The 16,901-nt window shown below is 36.7% G+C and overlaps 1 protein-coding gene across 3 annotated transcripts in view; it reads right to left on the reverse strand.

Annotated features, from left to right (window-relative positions):
* Positions 1–16,901, reverse strand: part of MED13L (mediator complex subunit 13L) — a 321,531-nt gene that overhangs the window by 124,618 nt on the left and 180,012 nt on the right. For all 3 annotated transcript variants that reach the window (XM_026456566.2, XM_023204113.2, XM_026456567.2), the window contains one exon: positions 10,897–10,980. In XM_026456566.2, the coding sequence (XP_026312351.1) occupies positions 10,897–10,980 (84 nt within the window). The remainder of the gene's footprint in view (positions 1–10,896; positions 10,981–16,901) is intronic.

Raw genomic sequence — 16,901 nt, forward strand, 5'->3', positions numbered from 1 at the left:
CACACACACACACACAACATAAAGAACAGCAGAAAAAACATGCTATTAATAAATTCACATGTAAAATGCCACAACAAACAGTTGGAAATGTTATTTCAGGGGAGCAACTCAAAGAAGAGAGATGGAATTTAACTTGAATTGCCAGGGAAGACAGAGTGGGTGGGAAAGAGAGAATATGAGCAAAGAGAAAATGAGTTTAGACTAAGCTAGAATTGTGAAGGGTAACTGGGTGGATAAAATGGCTCCTGCTGGGGAGCAGAAACGCTAGACAACGCTTGGGCGATTCCTACACAACTGACACACATTATGTTCTTCTGTTGGACAGTGCTTCACCAAAAGTAGTTTAACCAAAGTATATACAAGAGCAGAGTGATTTGAGACAAAAGAAACTATAAGTCAAGAGACGCAGGTAGAAGACAACAACAACAGACCTGACATTCTATCAAGGAGGCAGCGCCACCGTTTCCGTAATATTTAGTATTTAATTTAGCACTCAGTTTTCCATGATATTTTTTTTCTTTTCTTTTCCTTTTTTTTTGAGATGGTGTTTCACTTTTGTTGCCCAGGCTGGAGTGCAACGGTGCGATCTCGGCTCACTGCAACCTCCGCCTCCCGGGTTCAAGTGATTCTTCTGCCTCAGCCTCCTCGGTAGCTAGGATTACAGGCATGCACCACCATACCCAGCTAATTTTGTATTTTTAGTACAGTTGGAGTTTCTCCATGTTGGTCAGGCTGGTCTCAAACTCCCGACCTCAAGTGATCTGCCTGTCTCAGCCTCCCAAAGTGCTAGGATTACAAGCATGAGCCACTGTGCCTGGCCTATGATATTCTTTAACCATAAATATCAAGCTATTATACTTCAATCTTATACAACTGTTAATAAAATCCTAAATGAAGCATGCAGCCACACTTAATAGACAGATTCTGAGAGACAGATCCTTTAACACTCCACAACAAATAGTTATACTGTTATAATATACATTACGCATTTTCAAAAATTTTTCCTTTGACTCCATAAAAGGATAGCAACAGAACCACAATGCTAGTAAATACCATATTTTCAAATTCATACCAAAATTATGGTGATTTCAAACATTTGGCAAGACTACTTCTTTAAAATTAGAAAATAGCTGATGTCATTATTTTAGGGGTAATATCAGTATACAATATGACATTTCTTATACTGCCCTTATGTAGAAAGATTTATAGTGGAAATACCTACCTTATTTAATGTAAATTGTGTAAACAAAAACTGATTCATAAATATTTGGCAAGCTTCCTCTAGTACAAGAAATTACCAAAATCATAAAAAATTATCCTTAATTTTTTCTAAATATTACTACCACCAGTTTCACTAATAATGGCAAATAGCTACCATTACACAATAACCAGATGTTAGGTTCTGTATTAGCTACTTCATTTATGCTATCTTATTCAATCCCATAAGATTCATCTACAAAAAAGGCAAGCTTAAGGTGAGTAATTTTAAGTTTAACAGAATTTATTATATAATCTTTTTTATTAACATTTTAAATTGCTTCATTAAACTAATGAGGAAAAAAATGTTAGAAAACAATGTGTAAAGTCAACCAAAAGCAACAGTATGAAACTGTATTCTTAAGCATCTTTTCAGAAATGAATACTCTTGTTGAAAGAGAAATGTTCTGAAATCTAACTCTAATCTGTAATGCTTTCCCCCTGGTGCCAAGTTGCTACGCAGATGCCACAGTCAGAAAATTTTACCAAGTGTGATCACACTTTTCAAAGAAAGGACCCCATTTACTAACAGCACACTATGAACCAAACAGGCAGCCATCCCTCAATCGCCTCCATTCCCCTTACAATCATATCATCTGCCTTTCACAGCCTTGTTTGCTCACCTCCCAGACCTTTCTTCCCCTTACTGGTCTGTCTCATTTCTCATCATCCTACCTCATTCTGCAAAAAAAGTTCATAAGGGCTGTTAAGAAACATTTGTATAGAACACTAAAAGTGCATCAGGAAAAGGTTTTATATAAATGTTAACTCAAAATATATAATAAAGATCTTTTATGTCTATACATTTTTTAAAAGATGATACCCTCCTTGACAAAGGATGGTACGCAAAGTTTTACATCCTAAAATACGTATCAGGTTCCCCTGCCAGTAGTACAAACTAGTTCCTTCCACTCCAACATGACACTCCCTTTAAAAAAAAACTATAAATTCTGAAGAAGATATTAAAAACTGCAAAAACCTGAGATACCAAATGTAGGCAGATGCTGGGGGAGGGGCAAGAGTTTACCACCAGAAGGAGGAAATGGCACTGAATCAATCATCATGATAGTTGTCCATCTACCCCTCCACCCTCCTTTTTAAACAGTTTGTAGCATAGGGCAGACTGAACCACAATAGCTAAAACTGACAGAAACCCCACCTTGGGTCTTAATGGCAAAGAACCAGAGGACTGAGTTAAAGAGCCCACCGCTGCTAGAACAGAAACTCTGGAAAGAAGAGAATCAGAGACACAAACTCTGCCCAAATCTCTGGCCAACTCCTAAATTACTGCATGGTGCAGGCTCTCAACAGCCTGGGAAGGTTAAAACAGTGGTTTTCAACCAGCGGTGACTAGCCCTCCCAAGGAACATCTGGAACTATCTGGAGACATTTTGGGTTGTCACCACTGAGGGAAGAGGGTGTGACTGGCATCAGGTAGGGAGAGATCAGGGATGCTGCTGAACATTCTACAATGCACAGGACAGCTCTCACCACAATTATCCACCCCATGAGTCAACAGTGCCAAGGCTGAGAAACCCTGGGATAAAAGAAGCCCACCACAAAAGAGACAATGTCTAGAGTCTGAATTCAGTCAAAGTTAACTCCTTGTGAAGCAAGAGGGGAGGGGAGGGGAGGGGAGGGGAGGGCAGGGGAGGGCAGGGCAGGGCAGGGCAGGGCACGGGAGGGCAGGACACGGGAGGGGAGGGGAGGACCAAAATTCAGCCAAAGTTAACTCCTTGCTTAAAAAAGAAAAAAAAGAAAAGGCCAAATTAACAATGTTCAAACATAACAGAATCCAGAGTCTCCACACTATATCAATGTTCAGAATATAATTCAAAATTATTCAACATATGAAAAAAACAAGAAAAATCTAACCCATATTCAAGAGAAAACAAAACCAACGGAGAAAATCCAAACTTTTTTAGTAGCAAAAATCTGTAAGCAATTATTGTAAGTAGCTTAAGGATATAAAGGAAAAGTGCTCACAATGAATAAACAAATACAAAATGACAGCTGAGAAATGGAAATGATAAAAACGGTCCAATGGAAATTGTGGAACTGAAAATGACAATATCGAAAATAAAATATTCACTTTCCAGTTATTTAAATCTTTCAAAATCTGCCTTCTTTTATGTCCACACCATAGTAATGTTCACTAAATTCTTTTCTATAAAGATGGTATATCACTGTGTTGCCCAGGCTGGACTTGAACTCCTAAACTCCTGGACTCAAGCAATCCTCCCGCCTCAGTCTCCATGGCATATGCATATAGCTAGGACTATATGCATATGCCACAGCACCCGGCGATTTTCACTAAATCTTGACTATAATTACATAAACCAGAAACTAAATGGAAATGAAAAGGATGATATCATCTAAACAACCATTTGATATTATTAAACCAATGGGTTCAGTCTGAAAACATACCATAAGTATCCTTTTAGGATTAATAATACAGGTGGCAGAAATATATGGTAGACTGTAACAGGAATTCATAAGTAATAATCTCAAGATTCTTAAACTTTTAAGCCACACTGGAAAATCAATTTATACTTAGTACAGCTGAAATTTTCCAAATTAAAATTAAGACATTTCCCTCTTGCTTACACAGATGAATTGTTTTCTCATTTTGTAAATACAAAATAAATGTGGAAATGAAAAAATATAGTAATAGCATAAAAATAGGAGCAGTCATTTCCTTCAGACAAGTCTGTTTTTAACTTGCCATAAAATTCCCCCCATGTTACTGAGATGCCATGAAAAAGGAATGGAAACAACCTTCCAGGCATATTCATTTTTAACACTTTCTCTAAATTCTAAGATACTTCAACAAAGTATGCTGAATTGAGCTACATTTACAAAGCAGAGGATAAAACATTCCTTTTTAAAATGTAGTCAACTTCTAGAGTAATCCGTTTCATTAATCTGTAATAACAATCTAGTTGATATACTGCAATATCATTCTATGGTACTTAGGCTTAGTCTATTATTTGGTCAGAAAAACATACCAGGAACAACATCCTAAATGAGGCTGAGATATGAGTAAACTGAACAGTACTTCCCTCATGCTACCAAAAGGTTAAACTTTGAACCTTTATTCATACATGCTCTGAAGCTTCAACTGACTTTCTTTCCAACAGGGAAAGTGGCTTTTGGCTAAAACAACCTAAGCAAAGGTGAAAAGGTGGTCACCTCTGTAATAAAAACTGAAATTAACACCTCAACTCCCATTTGGTACCTACAATTTCCCCTCCCATTTCTTAATCTGACTATGAATATCGTTACTCGAGTTAACACAATCCTTCCCTCTCTACACACATGTTCTTTTAAAATTTTCCAACTTTTGGGAAGAATGGCATCAAATCTCCAGCATTGGTGAATACAGGAGTTACTTTCTGCTTATAGCAGAAGTAAATACAATGAAGGCAACATGCCCTAAGTGGTAGAGGAAAAAAAAAACCAAAAGATATGGATATATACAGAGACATACATGGATAAGACATGTCCAGACTTCACCAAATTCACTTCACTTAGAGGATCAGAGAATCTGAAAGCTAAAGGACAATTTAGAAATAAATGCTAAAACTGAAGTCCCAAGGGATTCACTAAGTCCCACAAGGTCAAATAGTTAATGGAAAATCATCTATATTTCTGGATGAATGGTCTACTGAACAAGGAGAGATTTGTTTCGGGCTTGGTTTCAGTTATCTAGCAGGAATTTAAAAAGGAATTACAATAATGTTATTCTCTCAGTCTCTCCAGTATATTAAAAAACAAGGTATAGGTCAGGTGTCATGGCTGACGCCTGTAATCCCAACACTTTGGGAAGCCGAGGCAGGTGGATCACCTGAGGTCAGGAGTTCGAGACCAGCCTGGCCAACAAGGTGAAATCCCGTCTCTACTGAAAATACAAAATTAGCCAGGCGTGGTGGTGCATGCCTGTGATCCCAGCTACTTGGAAGGCTGAGGCAGGAGAATTGCTTGAACCTGGGGGACGTTGCAGTGAGCTGACATCGTCTGGGCGACAGAGCGGAACTCTCTCAAATAAAAAAAATAAAAAGAATTTAAAAACAAGGTATATCTTTTACTATAAAAAAGAATTTTAAAACCAGGTATATCTTTTACTATAAAAAAGAATTTTAAAAACAAGGTATGTCTTTTACTATAAGGTATTTTCAATCATTCTTGAAAATAGCATATATTTAAATATATTTTACTTTAAAGTGTAAAAATCAGTAATTAATGTTGACATATACTGTTTAGACCACTAAGAGCACAAGTGAAAAATAAAAACTAACAGTCATAACTTCTTTTAAGGTATTAAGAAAAAAAGAAAAAACTAGAAGAGTTAGCTAGAAGGCAAATACTGTATTTAACTATTATCACCTCTGGTTGAAGTGGTCTTTCAATTTAACATTCCCCTATATATGTTTATGAAACTACAGAGCAAAGTACCTGGTACACGGAAAATACTTTTAAAAATTATAGCTACTACTATTAAGCTTTAACACAAGCCCTTATTAAGTGTTTGTCTGCTTCCTTCCTGGAATCAACAGTTTTGTGTTTTGCAGCTACTTGTAAAAAATATGGCAAGAGTTCTACATTCAGTATCTTCACTTCAACTCCCATTTATAAATGCAAGCTGCTGCAATCGGAATTTCACCACTTGAAACTGCCCATGTTAGAGTCACCATGACTACATAATTACCAAATCTAATAGTCTTTATAGTACATGTTTTACATGCCTCTATGGCAGACACAGGTGATCAATCTTGAAACTTTAAAATTCCATGGTTCTGGTAACGCCAGTCTCTCTTGGTTCTCATTTCCAGTTGACTCTTCAGTCTCCTTTATGTATTCTTATTCCTCTACCCATTCTACAAATGTTGACGATTGCCAAGACTCTAATTTCATCCCTCTTCTCACTTTTCACACAATCCCCAAATACATTCAAATGGTAGAATACTGTAACTCCCTAGATAGACTCGCAGAAAATGACTAAATATTTTACAGAGCTACAAGAAAAAAAGCTGTAAAACTACTATGCATGATTACGTAAGTCCAAATTGTCCCATTAATATTTATCTATGGATTTCCCATCAGCAAGCCCTTGTTAACAGACAGGCACCACATGTGCAAAGTAAATTTATGAGGAATAGAGAAAAAATTATAAATAGCTACTGTTCTCATTTTTCTAGACACTACAAAGAGGCTTGCTTTACCGTTCACATTTGAAGTGTCTGCTCACCTTCTAGACTAGGGATCCATTCACTGCCTTCTTATCTGGGCATCTCTACAAGCTAAATAACACAGATGACTGGGCTATAATAGAGTTTGGGGAGAAAGAGGAGGATGGAGAGAAGGCATATCACTCAAGAGCAGGGCAGGTTTGCCCATGAGTCAGTGACAGCAAATTAATTCAGAAAATGGAGTACCAGGTTGTTATCTGTGAGGAGATAAAGGGGAGGATAAGAAAGGAAAGGAAACGAAAGTTTCAAAATGCTAAATATGGTTCTCCTACATCAAAACATTTCTGGTATGAGCTAATAATGTATTGCTACACAAAATACACGCTTTGCTATTAAACCAAAAAATGTATTTACATTTCTTAAATATGTACGTTAGGTAATGTAAGAAAATAAAAAGGAAGTTTTAAAAAGTCCAGAGTTAAGAGGAGAAAAGACAAAAACCATACAGTAATATACTTTCAGGGTGTATGGGTATATGTGTGGTGGGGGTGTACGTGCACACGTGCTATCAGCACATACAAAAGTAATTAGAATATTTGAAAACATGTGATGCTCTCTGGAGTTATCACCCAAGAGCAGAGTAGGTTTGCCCAAGAGTCAGTGACAGCAAACTAACCCAGAAAAATGAATTAGCAAGTTGCTATTTTTGTTAACTTAGCTTCTGTATACCTGGTACCAAAAAAGATCAAAGGCCCACTGTTATTAAAGGCAATAAACTATTTGCTAAAAATGACATTCAAAGACTAAAGTGTATAGATTTCAAATTCTCCAGTAAGAAATGTGGATTGAAATTAAATGAGAAAACAAATGCCTTCCTAATAGAGAGAACCTGCATGATTGGAATAATTTCCAAATGATTTTAAAAGAATTTATTTTTCACTGGTTTGTTTTAGAACATATTCTGAATGCAAAAGCTTTTTTTCAAGTTCAACACAGACCTCAGAAAACAAAAATGTTGTAGGTTTGATTTTAGTTCGTCATCACTCTTGAGGGCAAACCCAAAGCTGTCTTTTCTACTTAATCTTTTCCCAAGGACATGAATAACAAAAGATGTCAATATAGAGAAAAAATTATATTGAATGAATTTCTATGTTTCTAAAACTACCTAATCAAATACATATGTTTAATATATAATATGTAAATAATCTATTTTAGAATTCTCATGAACATCAACTCATATCAAACATAAGAACTCTTTTAGGAGTCCATTAGTAAATGAAATCATAGCACACAGCACAAGAACTTTAAAGGAGTACAGAAAAATTATAGCACAAAAAATCATATGCTATTATTCCAACAGGGAGAACTCATTCATCAGTATTTTTTTTCACCATGATTAGAATATCTAAAATATGCAGTATGACAAATCAGTAATACTAATAATCAGTAATGCTAGTAATCCTAGCAAATAGATACTATATCTATATAGCATATATATCATATACACTATATGCTAGGATTATAGGTATTATATATAGATACTATATGCTAGCATTACACTATACTTAGAAATAAGAGCTTTTCTAAAATGTAAATTTGTACATTTAATTTATTTAGCACTGGGCAACAGGTTTTCCTCTCCATTAGTCACTGAACAGATCTGTTCCAATGTACCAAAAAAGACACAATTAAACTTAAGAAAAATTAATTTAATTCATTTCTACTTTCTCTCAACTAAATTATAAACTGCCACATAAATTATCTAATTTAATCTTCACTATAATCCTCTTAAGACATTATGATTTTCAACTCAATAACAATCAAAGTTCAGCTGAGATAAACAGTTTGTCCAAAATCTAACTTGCAAGTGGAAGAATAAGATGTGAACCCAATTCTCTTCTAATGCTAAATGCTCTGCTCCACAGCATGACTGTCCATTTAAAACTGTCCATCTCAGACATGACTACTGAGATCCTATTTCAACATCTACCAAGAGGCTCTATTTTCCACTCAGAGAATAAAAGAAGGAAAAGGTCATTATACCTAATAAAGTTTTATTAAAGCAAATGCCAATTTTTAAATTCATCTTTGGTTTAAATTTTCTAATTGTTAAGCTTTTCTGAAATACTATTTCAAAATAATTTACATTTCTGCACTGTAGGAAAACAAAGTCCCATATTCAATCATGAATATAAAGTCTAAAATTCATTCAATCACAGTGCTCAGATATCAGCAGCCTCCCATTTACATTGAATCAAATTCCCGAATATATTACATGCATTATTTACATCAGGCTTGCTAAAGTTATGAAGATTTTTGGAGCCTAAATGAGTGGAAAGATATACAAACTCTATATAAAACTGGCTGATAACTATATTTGACTTTTTAACATTATTTTTTACTATTAACATATGAATTGCTACTCCTTCAATCCCTATTTTGTATCTACATTTCCTCTTCATCCCCAGTGGCTGTCAAATCATCCTGTATTTTATGATCTCAAGATATTTTATGACTAGCTCAGTTAACTCACCAGTGACACAATCTATGCTAGGCATGGACAGATGCACTCAGAATGATAAAGAAGGTCACTGGACTAAAGCACTCCATATTTAACTCCGCAGAGTCTTAAACACCTCAGAAAATTTAAATTTAAGTCCTCTGTAAATTTAAGAAGAATGCTAAGATTAAAAGTAAAAACCAAAGGCTAGGTATAAGGGCTCACACTTGTAATTCCCAGAACTTTGGGAGGCCAAGGTGGGCGGACTGCTTTGAGCTCAGGAGTTCAAGACCAGCCTGGTCAACATGGCAAAACCCTATCTTTACAAAAAATTTAAAAATGAGCTGGGTATGGTGGTGTGGGCCTACAATCCCAGCTACTTGGGAGGCTGAGGTGGGAGGATCACTTGAACCCAAGAGACAGAGGTTGCAGTGAGCTGAGATCACGCCACTGGCACTCCTGCCTGGGTAACAAAGCAAGACCTTGTCTCAAAACAAAATAAAAAGTAAAAATAAATAAAACTAAAAACCCATGAAACACATTAGTTAAGCCGAATCAATATACATATACATATAAGGAAAAAAAATCCCATTTCATCAAAGTATCTGTAAACAGAATCAAACTTTTACACATCCATACACATTGCTACTTTTTAAAGGATTCTCAATGTACTGAAAAGCGAAAATGCTTCAAAAAAGTTTATGGTGATTTGACAAAGAAAACTTCCGGTCCCTAATTTATCTGCTTTGAAAATTCTCATAAATCATATTTGGTTAATGAGAAGATTCCACAACCATTTCATTAAAGATTTAAGGCAGACAGGTTGAGTGAGAAGACTACTAATTAAGTCTCTGCTAGAAACTAGGAAAGTTACGCAAGCAAAGGTTCCTAATGAGGCAGGAGTTTCCAGATGAAATTTTGCAACCAAAAAAAAAAAGGCCTAATCTTAAAGCTACTATGTAAGGCTTACGGGCTCTAATCTGCACCCAGTACCTGGGACACTTAGGGCAAGTACACTGATAATAAAACAGAATCTAAATTGAATACCATGCTCATCAATAATGAATATCCACCATCAACTTATGATTCCAACTATGTGTATGCTACATTCAGAGGTAGCTAAAGTAAATTTTAAATTTTGAGGGTTCTGTTTTCAGCTTCTGGTGTGACTGATCTAAAATTCCACGTCTGTACACGATGGCTAAAAGTTTAGGACTGTTTAGGAAAGTAATTCACAGTTCTGGTTCTACAATCCTCAAGGATGTGTTGATCTTCTTTAAGGGGCACCGACGAATTCCACAAAAATTGTCACCATGTCTTCACTGTATTTAAACTTATGCCATATAACACTTTTAAAAAATTAATGATGAGGCCAGGCGCAATGGCTCACACCTATAATCCCAGCAGTTTGGGAGGCCAAGGCGGGCAGATGGCTTGAGCTCAGGAGTTCAAGCTAAGCCTGGGCAACACAGCAAAATCCCATCTCTATCAAAAATAAAAAAAAATTAGCCAGGTGTGGTGGCACACACCTGTGGTCGCAGCTACTTGGGAGGTTGAGGCGGGAGGATCACCTGAGCCTGAGAAGTTGAGGATGCAGTGAGCAAGATGGTGCCACTGTACTCCAGCCTGGGTGACAGAGTAAGACCTGGCCTCAAAAAAAAAGTCAAAGATGAGGAAGGAAAATGGAAAATAACAAAACAGATTATTTCAATTCCAAATAGTATAGTAATATGTGTTTGAACATGAGTATATTGGCAATCACCTTTCTAATCAATCTTCAATATTGAATATAAATTTAATAATATAGTATTTAAGAACACTGTGATCCAGGAATCTATTTGAGTATATCTAAACTACTAACATTATTAGGAAATAAATAAAATCAATAAGCTGTTCTCCCACCCACAAGGCCAAAGAAACAAAAAAGCCAAGAGCATTCTAAAGGCTCACCTTTTGTTGACTGGCTTTTCATCCTTTTCGTAGGGTCGGACAAACCATTTCCCAATCCTAACGAAGTTCTTATCCATTAGGCACCTAAAATAATGACATCAAGAATTACTTTTATAGTATCAATAACAAATCAGTAAGTCACTGAAGCAATACACCAGATGAGATACATCACCAAAAATAAAAACACCACCAATTAAACTATCAAAATGTTGTATCACTTAAAAGTTTTACGTTATACTTCCCAAAAGAACTCTCGGACACTGGGCATAGACTCTTATGCCCACGTAAAAAGAAAAATGTAAACGCAAGTAACAAAATAAATTGATGTATTTCTAAAACATCTTATACTTCTGAATTACTTCAAATAAAATCACACTTCTGCATAATTTCAATTCTTGCATCATCAAGAATGTTAGGAATATAGCATTCCTTAAGAGAACTTCAGAGATATTCATCCAAGCCACCGACACCCATCTTCCAAGTTTTTTTTTTTTTTTTTTTTGAGACAGAGTCTCTGTTGCCTAGACTGGAGGGCAGTGGTGCAATCTTGGCTCACTGCAGCTGCCACCTCCCAGGTTCACGTAATTCTCCTGTCTCAATCTCCCAGGTAGCTGGGATTATGGGTGTGCACCACCATGCCTGGCTAATTTTTGTACTTTTAATAGAGATGGGGTCTCTATTAAATGTTGAGCCAGGCTGGTCTCGTACTCCTGGCCTTAAGTGATCCACCCACCTCGGCCTCCCAAAGTGCTGGGATTACAGGTGTGAGCCACCGTGCCCAGCCCATCTGGCAAGTTTTAATGCTGGTTTTTTTATTTTTTGGCTTGGCATGTGATAGGCAATGCTTTTTATGTGACAGTGATCTCAGTGACAAAAATACAGCACAGCTTTATCTTAGGTATTTTCTTTTTGTAGGCACAATAAAGCACTTGATTATGGCTTTGCGAGAAACAAGGAATTGCAATTGTGTCTTCTATAATGAATATTTGCTCTACTCATATACAAGCTGTGGCCCACTTCTCTATGTCATTTTAACATCAAATAACAAGGTATTCTAACATGTATTTTTGAAGACATGTTAAATGGCAAGTGAACCCAATTCTTGTAACAATAATACATACAATTCAGCTGAACTGACAACAATACAGAGAGTTATGACCAAGTTCACTCATGTACAGGCAAATAACAACTATATCTTAACTGTCACCTGGCCAACGGTGGATGTCATGGATTGTAAGGAATATAACTGATTTTAAAAACATAAAAATGAGTCTGGGTGTGGTGGCTCATGCCTGTAATCCCAGCACTTTGGGAAGCCGAAGCAGGTGGATCACCTGAGGTCAGGAGTTCGAGAACAACCTGGTTAACATGGTGAAACCCCATTTCTACTAAAAATGCAAAAAATTAGCTGGGCGTGGCTGTGCACACCTATAATCCCAGCTACTCGGGAGGCTGAGGCAGGAGAATCACTCGAACCCAGGAGGCAGAGGTTGCAGTGATCTGAGATCACGCCATTGCACTCCAGCCTGGGAAACAAAAGAGAAACTCCATCTCAAAATAAATAAATAAATAAATAAAAATATAAAAAGTGGGAGGACATGGGGGAAATGTGTATACTTGGAACTAGTGAAATACAGTTATTTTTAACAGTATTCAATGAAATTCTACATATTTTGTAAGAAAAGATGTCAGAAGACTGAATGTGATTCTTCTATACAAGGTTCTACCTACCAGCAAGAGTTATATAGCAATTCTTTACTTCATATTGAGGCAATTCTGCACATGGCTTTTGCCTCTGTAATTTCCATACCATCAAGGAGGATGGAAACAATTCAAGCCCTCACCCAACTCATTACAGGTTAGATGGGTTAGTAAATGGTAATAGTTTCTGATGATCACAATGGAACTCCTTTTGGGCACAGTAAATTTGGAGAATCAATGTACCAAAAAGTCACTGGGCTCAATTGGTTTTACTTTGAAAATAAATTTCTACTGCAATCTTCATTGTTCACAATGAAGAAAATCACTTTCAGAGTAACCAAATATGTTTTCCTAAGCTTATAAGTTAAAAAAAATGCTTTTTAGGGGTAAAGGCTGTGACTCCATTAAATTTAGAATAGGAAATATGGCACACCCACTCAAGGAGGAAGTACTCAAGAAGCAAAACTGAAAAAGTATCTCCACAGTTTATTCACTAGCTAACAGACTTAATTATATTTTTTATTAGAGTACATATAAACATATTTCCACTAGAACTCTAGTGTTTGATACCAAGTTTCTGCAATAATATTATCAATAACTGCTACCAGAATCACTATACCACCACTACCTGGTTGATTACCAGGCACAGTATATCATTCAATTCTCGTAATAGTAATAAAAGATGGGTGTTACAATGGCAATTTTTATAGATGAAGAAGCTGAGGCACAGTGAGAATGTCATCCAGATAATAAACAGCAAAGTTGCACACAAGCCCAGGTATACCTGATCACAGAGCCAGGACATCTAATAATTAGCATACACCAACTCTCATGCTGTCACATTTCTTCCCTTATTTCTTAAGTCCAAATGTACCTTGTAAATTATAGGTCTATTTAATGTGATAATGCTTCTTTATTCTCCAAAAGCCATTGTTAAATTGAAGGTGTATCTTAAAATCGATAATGCTAAGAATAAAAGCAATAGGGCACGTAACAGGTATGGCATCACATCAAACATTGAACAGTCTTCCAGTAACACACATCCTCACTTAGAAAATACTGTTTTTAAAAATATTTATTTCCTCATATTATGTCTTGAAGGTCAAAATTCAAAAGAACCATTTATCCAATAACAAATCATAAATTTACAGTGTACAGAAAGAAAAATCCAAGGCTATAGGCAGTATAATATGAAATAAAAGCAGATAAAATATCTGTGACTAAAAAGAACAATGTGTGAAAGTTTACCTGCTCTTCTATCAAATAAATCACAAATTCTATATGCTGACTTCATTCCAGAAAAAAACAAACAAGGTCTGGAAGGTGGAAGAGCAGTGCACAGTCAGGACCACTTAATGACAAAAGCAAAAGGCAAAAAGGCTGATGAAAACGCTGTCAGAGAGTCCAACACTGTGTGACTAGATCTTGAGTTCCCACTGCAGGTCACATTTCTTCGTCAGGCAATGTCAACAAAAGGTTGTTATACACAAAACAGCCATGGAAAATACTGATGCTTCAATCTGAAAACCATGTGTTTCCAAATGAGAGTCACAAATAACTTACATGATTTTTCATTTCCTAATGAGTTTCCCTGTGATCGATGATTTCCCACACAATGAAAGGAAAACATGACAGCAGAGAATTGCGTGAAGTAGTGTTTTCACTCAGTTTTTTAAGTATTGTGGCAGAGACGGGAGATACACACAGAGTCCCTCCAAGATTAGGCAGTATAGAAAGTATTTCCACATGGTTATAGGAAGAGGTGAGAGAGAAGGTGTGCCTTTGCTAAGGAAGACCTAACTGATACATGGGAATATGTTGACTCAACAGTAGCCTATATAGAGGCACAAAGTCTTTGGTTCTCAAATGTTTTTGGGTCATGGATCTACAGTTTTTTAAAAAATTGGCTGGGCACGGTGGCTCACCCCTGTAATCTCAGCACTTTGGGAGGCCAAGATGGGTGGATCACCTGAGGTCAGGAGTTTGAGACCAGCCTGGCCAACATAGTGAAAGCCCGTGTCTACTAAAAATACAAAAATTACCTTGGTGTTGTGGTGGGCACCTGTAATCCCAGCTACTCGGGAGGCTGGAGCAAGAGAATCGCTTGAACCCAGGAGGTAGAGACAGCAGTGAGCCAAGATCACACCACTGCACTCTGGCCTGGGTGAAGAGGGAGACTCCGTCTCAAAAAAAAAAAAAAAAAAAATTAATGAGCCAGGCATGGTGGCTCAGCCCTGTAATCCCAGCACTCTGGGGGGCCAAAGTGGAAGAATAGCTTGAGGCCAGGAGTTTGACACCAGACTGGGCAACATAGTGGAACTCTGCATCTACAAAAAAACACAAAAATTAGCTGGGTGTGGTCACGCACACCTGTAGTCCCAGCTACTCAGGATTCAGGGAACTGAAGTGGACAGATCACTGGAGCCCAGGAGGTCGAGGCTGCAATGAGCTGTGATGGCACCCTTGCGCCCCCGCCAGGGTGACAGAGCGAGATCCTGCCTCAAAAACAAAACAACAACAAAAATTAATGAAAGTCATTATAAATTCTTTCCTCAGAAAAATGTGTGGAAGAGCAAAACATTGCTCACAATTACATAGGGTTGGTAAACTATGAAGCATGTCCTTGGCTCTGAATTTCTATATTAAATACTACCACTAATGTCTATTAACCCTGCTTTGGCCTGAAATCTCTTTCTTCTCCCTTCTCCTCTAATTTGAATTCTATTCATTCTTTCTGTCCCGGATCAAGCCTGCACACTACTCTAACATCTACAAGTCAGCACTTTCACCACTGAGTTGTAATGATTAAGTTCTACAGCTTTATTCCCCGATAAAACTATCAGTTCTTTGGGGGTACAGACGGTGTCTGTCTTATTCACTGACAATATTCAACAAATATTTAACTACCCATTATGTAACATGCTTAAATGTATGCTCTATATTGGGAGGTGCTCAATAAATATATGAGAAATGAATGCCATATACCAAGGAGTATTTTCCTATTCATGTAATGCTGGTATTTTTCTTGTTTATAATCAGTAATCATGGGTAGTCTTGTACAGTTAGTTGAATTTTCTTATGTGTATGTATTCTTGCTAATGCAACATTGGTGTTTGAGGGGAAAAAAATCTACAAATTTCACTTCTTTATAGCCCATCATATCCCACTGAAGATTAAAATCATAGCAGATTCATAGACACTAAAAAATGTTTAGTATGACCAGCACTGCTGCCCAAATGCTTTAATGATATTTTAAAGAACATAATTTGCAAATCTTTTAATGACAGATAATTCTAAGATATAAAAGTTACATCAGAAATATAATTTCCCATTTTTAAACTCTATCAATCTTTGAGGCTCAAAATTTACACTTAACTTCACAAATAAATAAGTCAAGCAGACACACGACACACTCCATCTGCCAAAAATTGTTTCAAATCAGTATCATCACAAATAGTGTTAAGACTATGTATCAATTAACCCTGGTTCTCTACTCAGTAAGTAATCCTAGTCATCATTATTGAGATTTTCTGAATGACTTCACTCTCCAAATATGATATAATGCTCTAAAGTAGTATAATATTATCTGGCAAGATCATTGTGATACCAGATTTACAAAATGGTCTTTAAGCAATAGGAAATTATTTCTGTTCCCAACCCCCACCACTTCCCCAAAATCACTGTTTCAAAAAGAAAAGAGCTGCTGAAAAATGAAAATGAAATCAGGCTGTGTGTATGTGTGTACCTAATGTTTCTGTGTCATGCCATATGGCTCTGAATAATTAAGCGCAAATGCAGCCTGATTCCAAAGTTGGCACCCCCAAACTCTAATCCGAAAGCCACAGGCAGATCTGACGTAAGATTACAAATGTCACCAGAGCAGCCACAGCCTAGCTCAGGAAGCCATTTCCCAGATGAGACAGTTGGGAGGTATAGAAGGCAGCCCACCACTAGCTCTGTTCTTTTCTGGGCCCTTCAAATTATTTAAGCATGACAGTTTTCATAGATTTCGCTATCATAACTGCAACAAAATTACATCTTCTGTTAATCATGGAGTTACAGGGCAGTTCATATAGAATAATTTTACATTACTTCATACTAGAATATCTCCACCAGCATCAAAGCCTTTTGCTCACCATTCCAATCCAAATCAAATATATATGCAAAGAAGTCTCCTTCCTAGAAACTACAATGCTCCCAAATCCTAACCAAATAAAATAAACCTATGTAATAGAGGGGCTGAAGAAACTTTTCCCAAGTGATCCCTATATTTTCATTTTCTTTTTCTTTTGAGACAGAGTCTG

Source organism: Piliocolobus tephrosceles, chromosome 10 (genome assembly GCF_002776525.5).
Source record: "Piliocolobus tephrosceles isolate RC106 chromosome 10, ASM277652v3, whole genome shotgun sequence".
In the NCBI taxonomy this organism is placed as follows: domain Eukaryota; kingdom Metazoa; phylum Chordata; class Mammalia; order Primates; family Cercopithecidae; genus Piliocolobus; species Piliocolobus tephrosceles.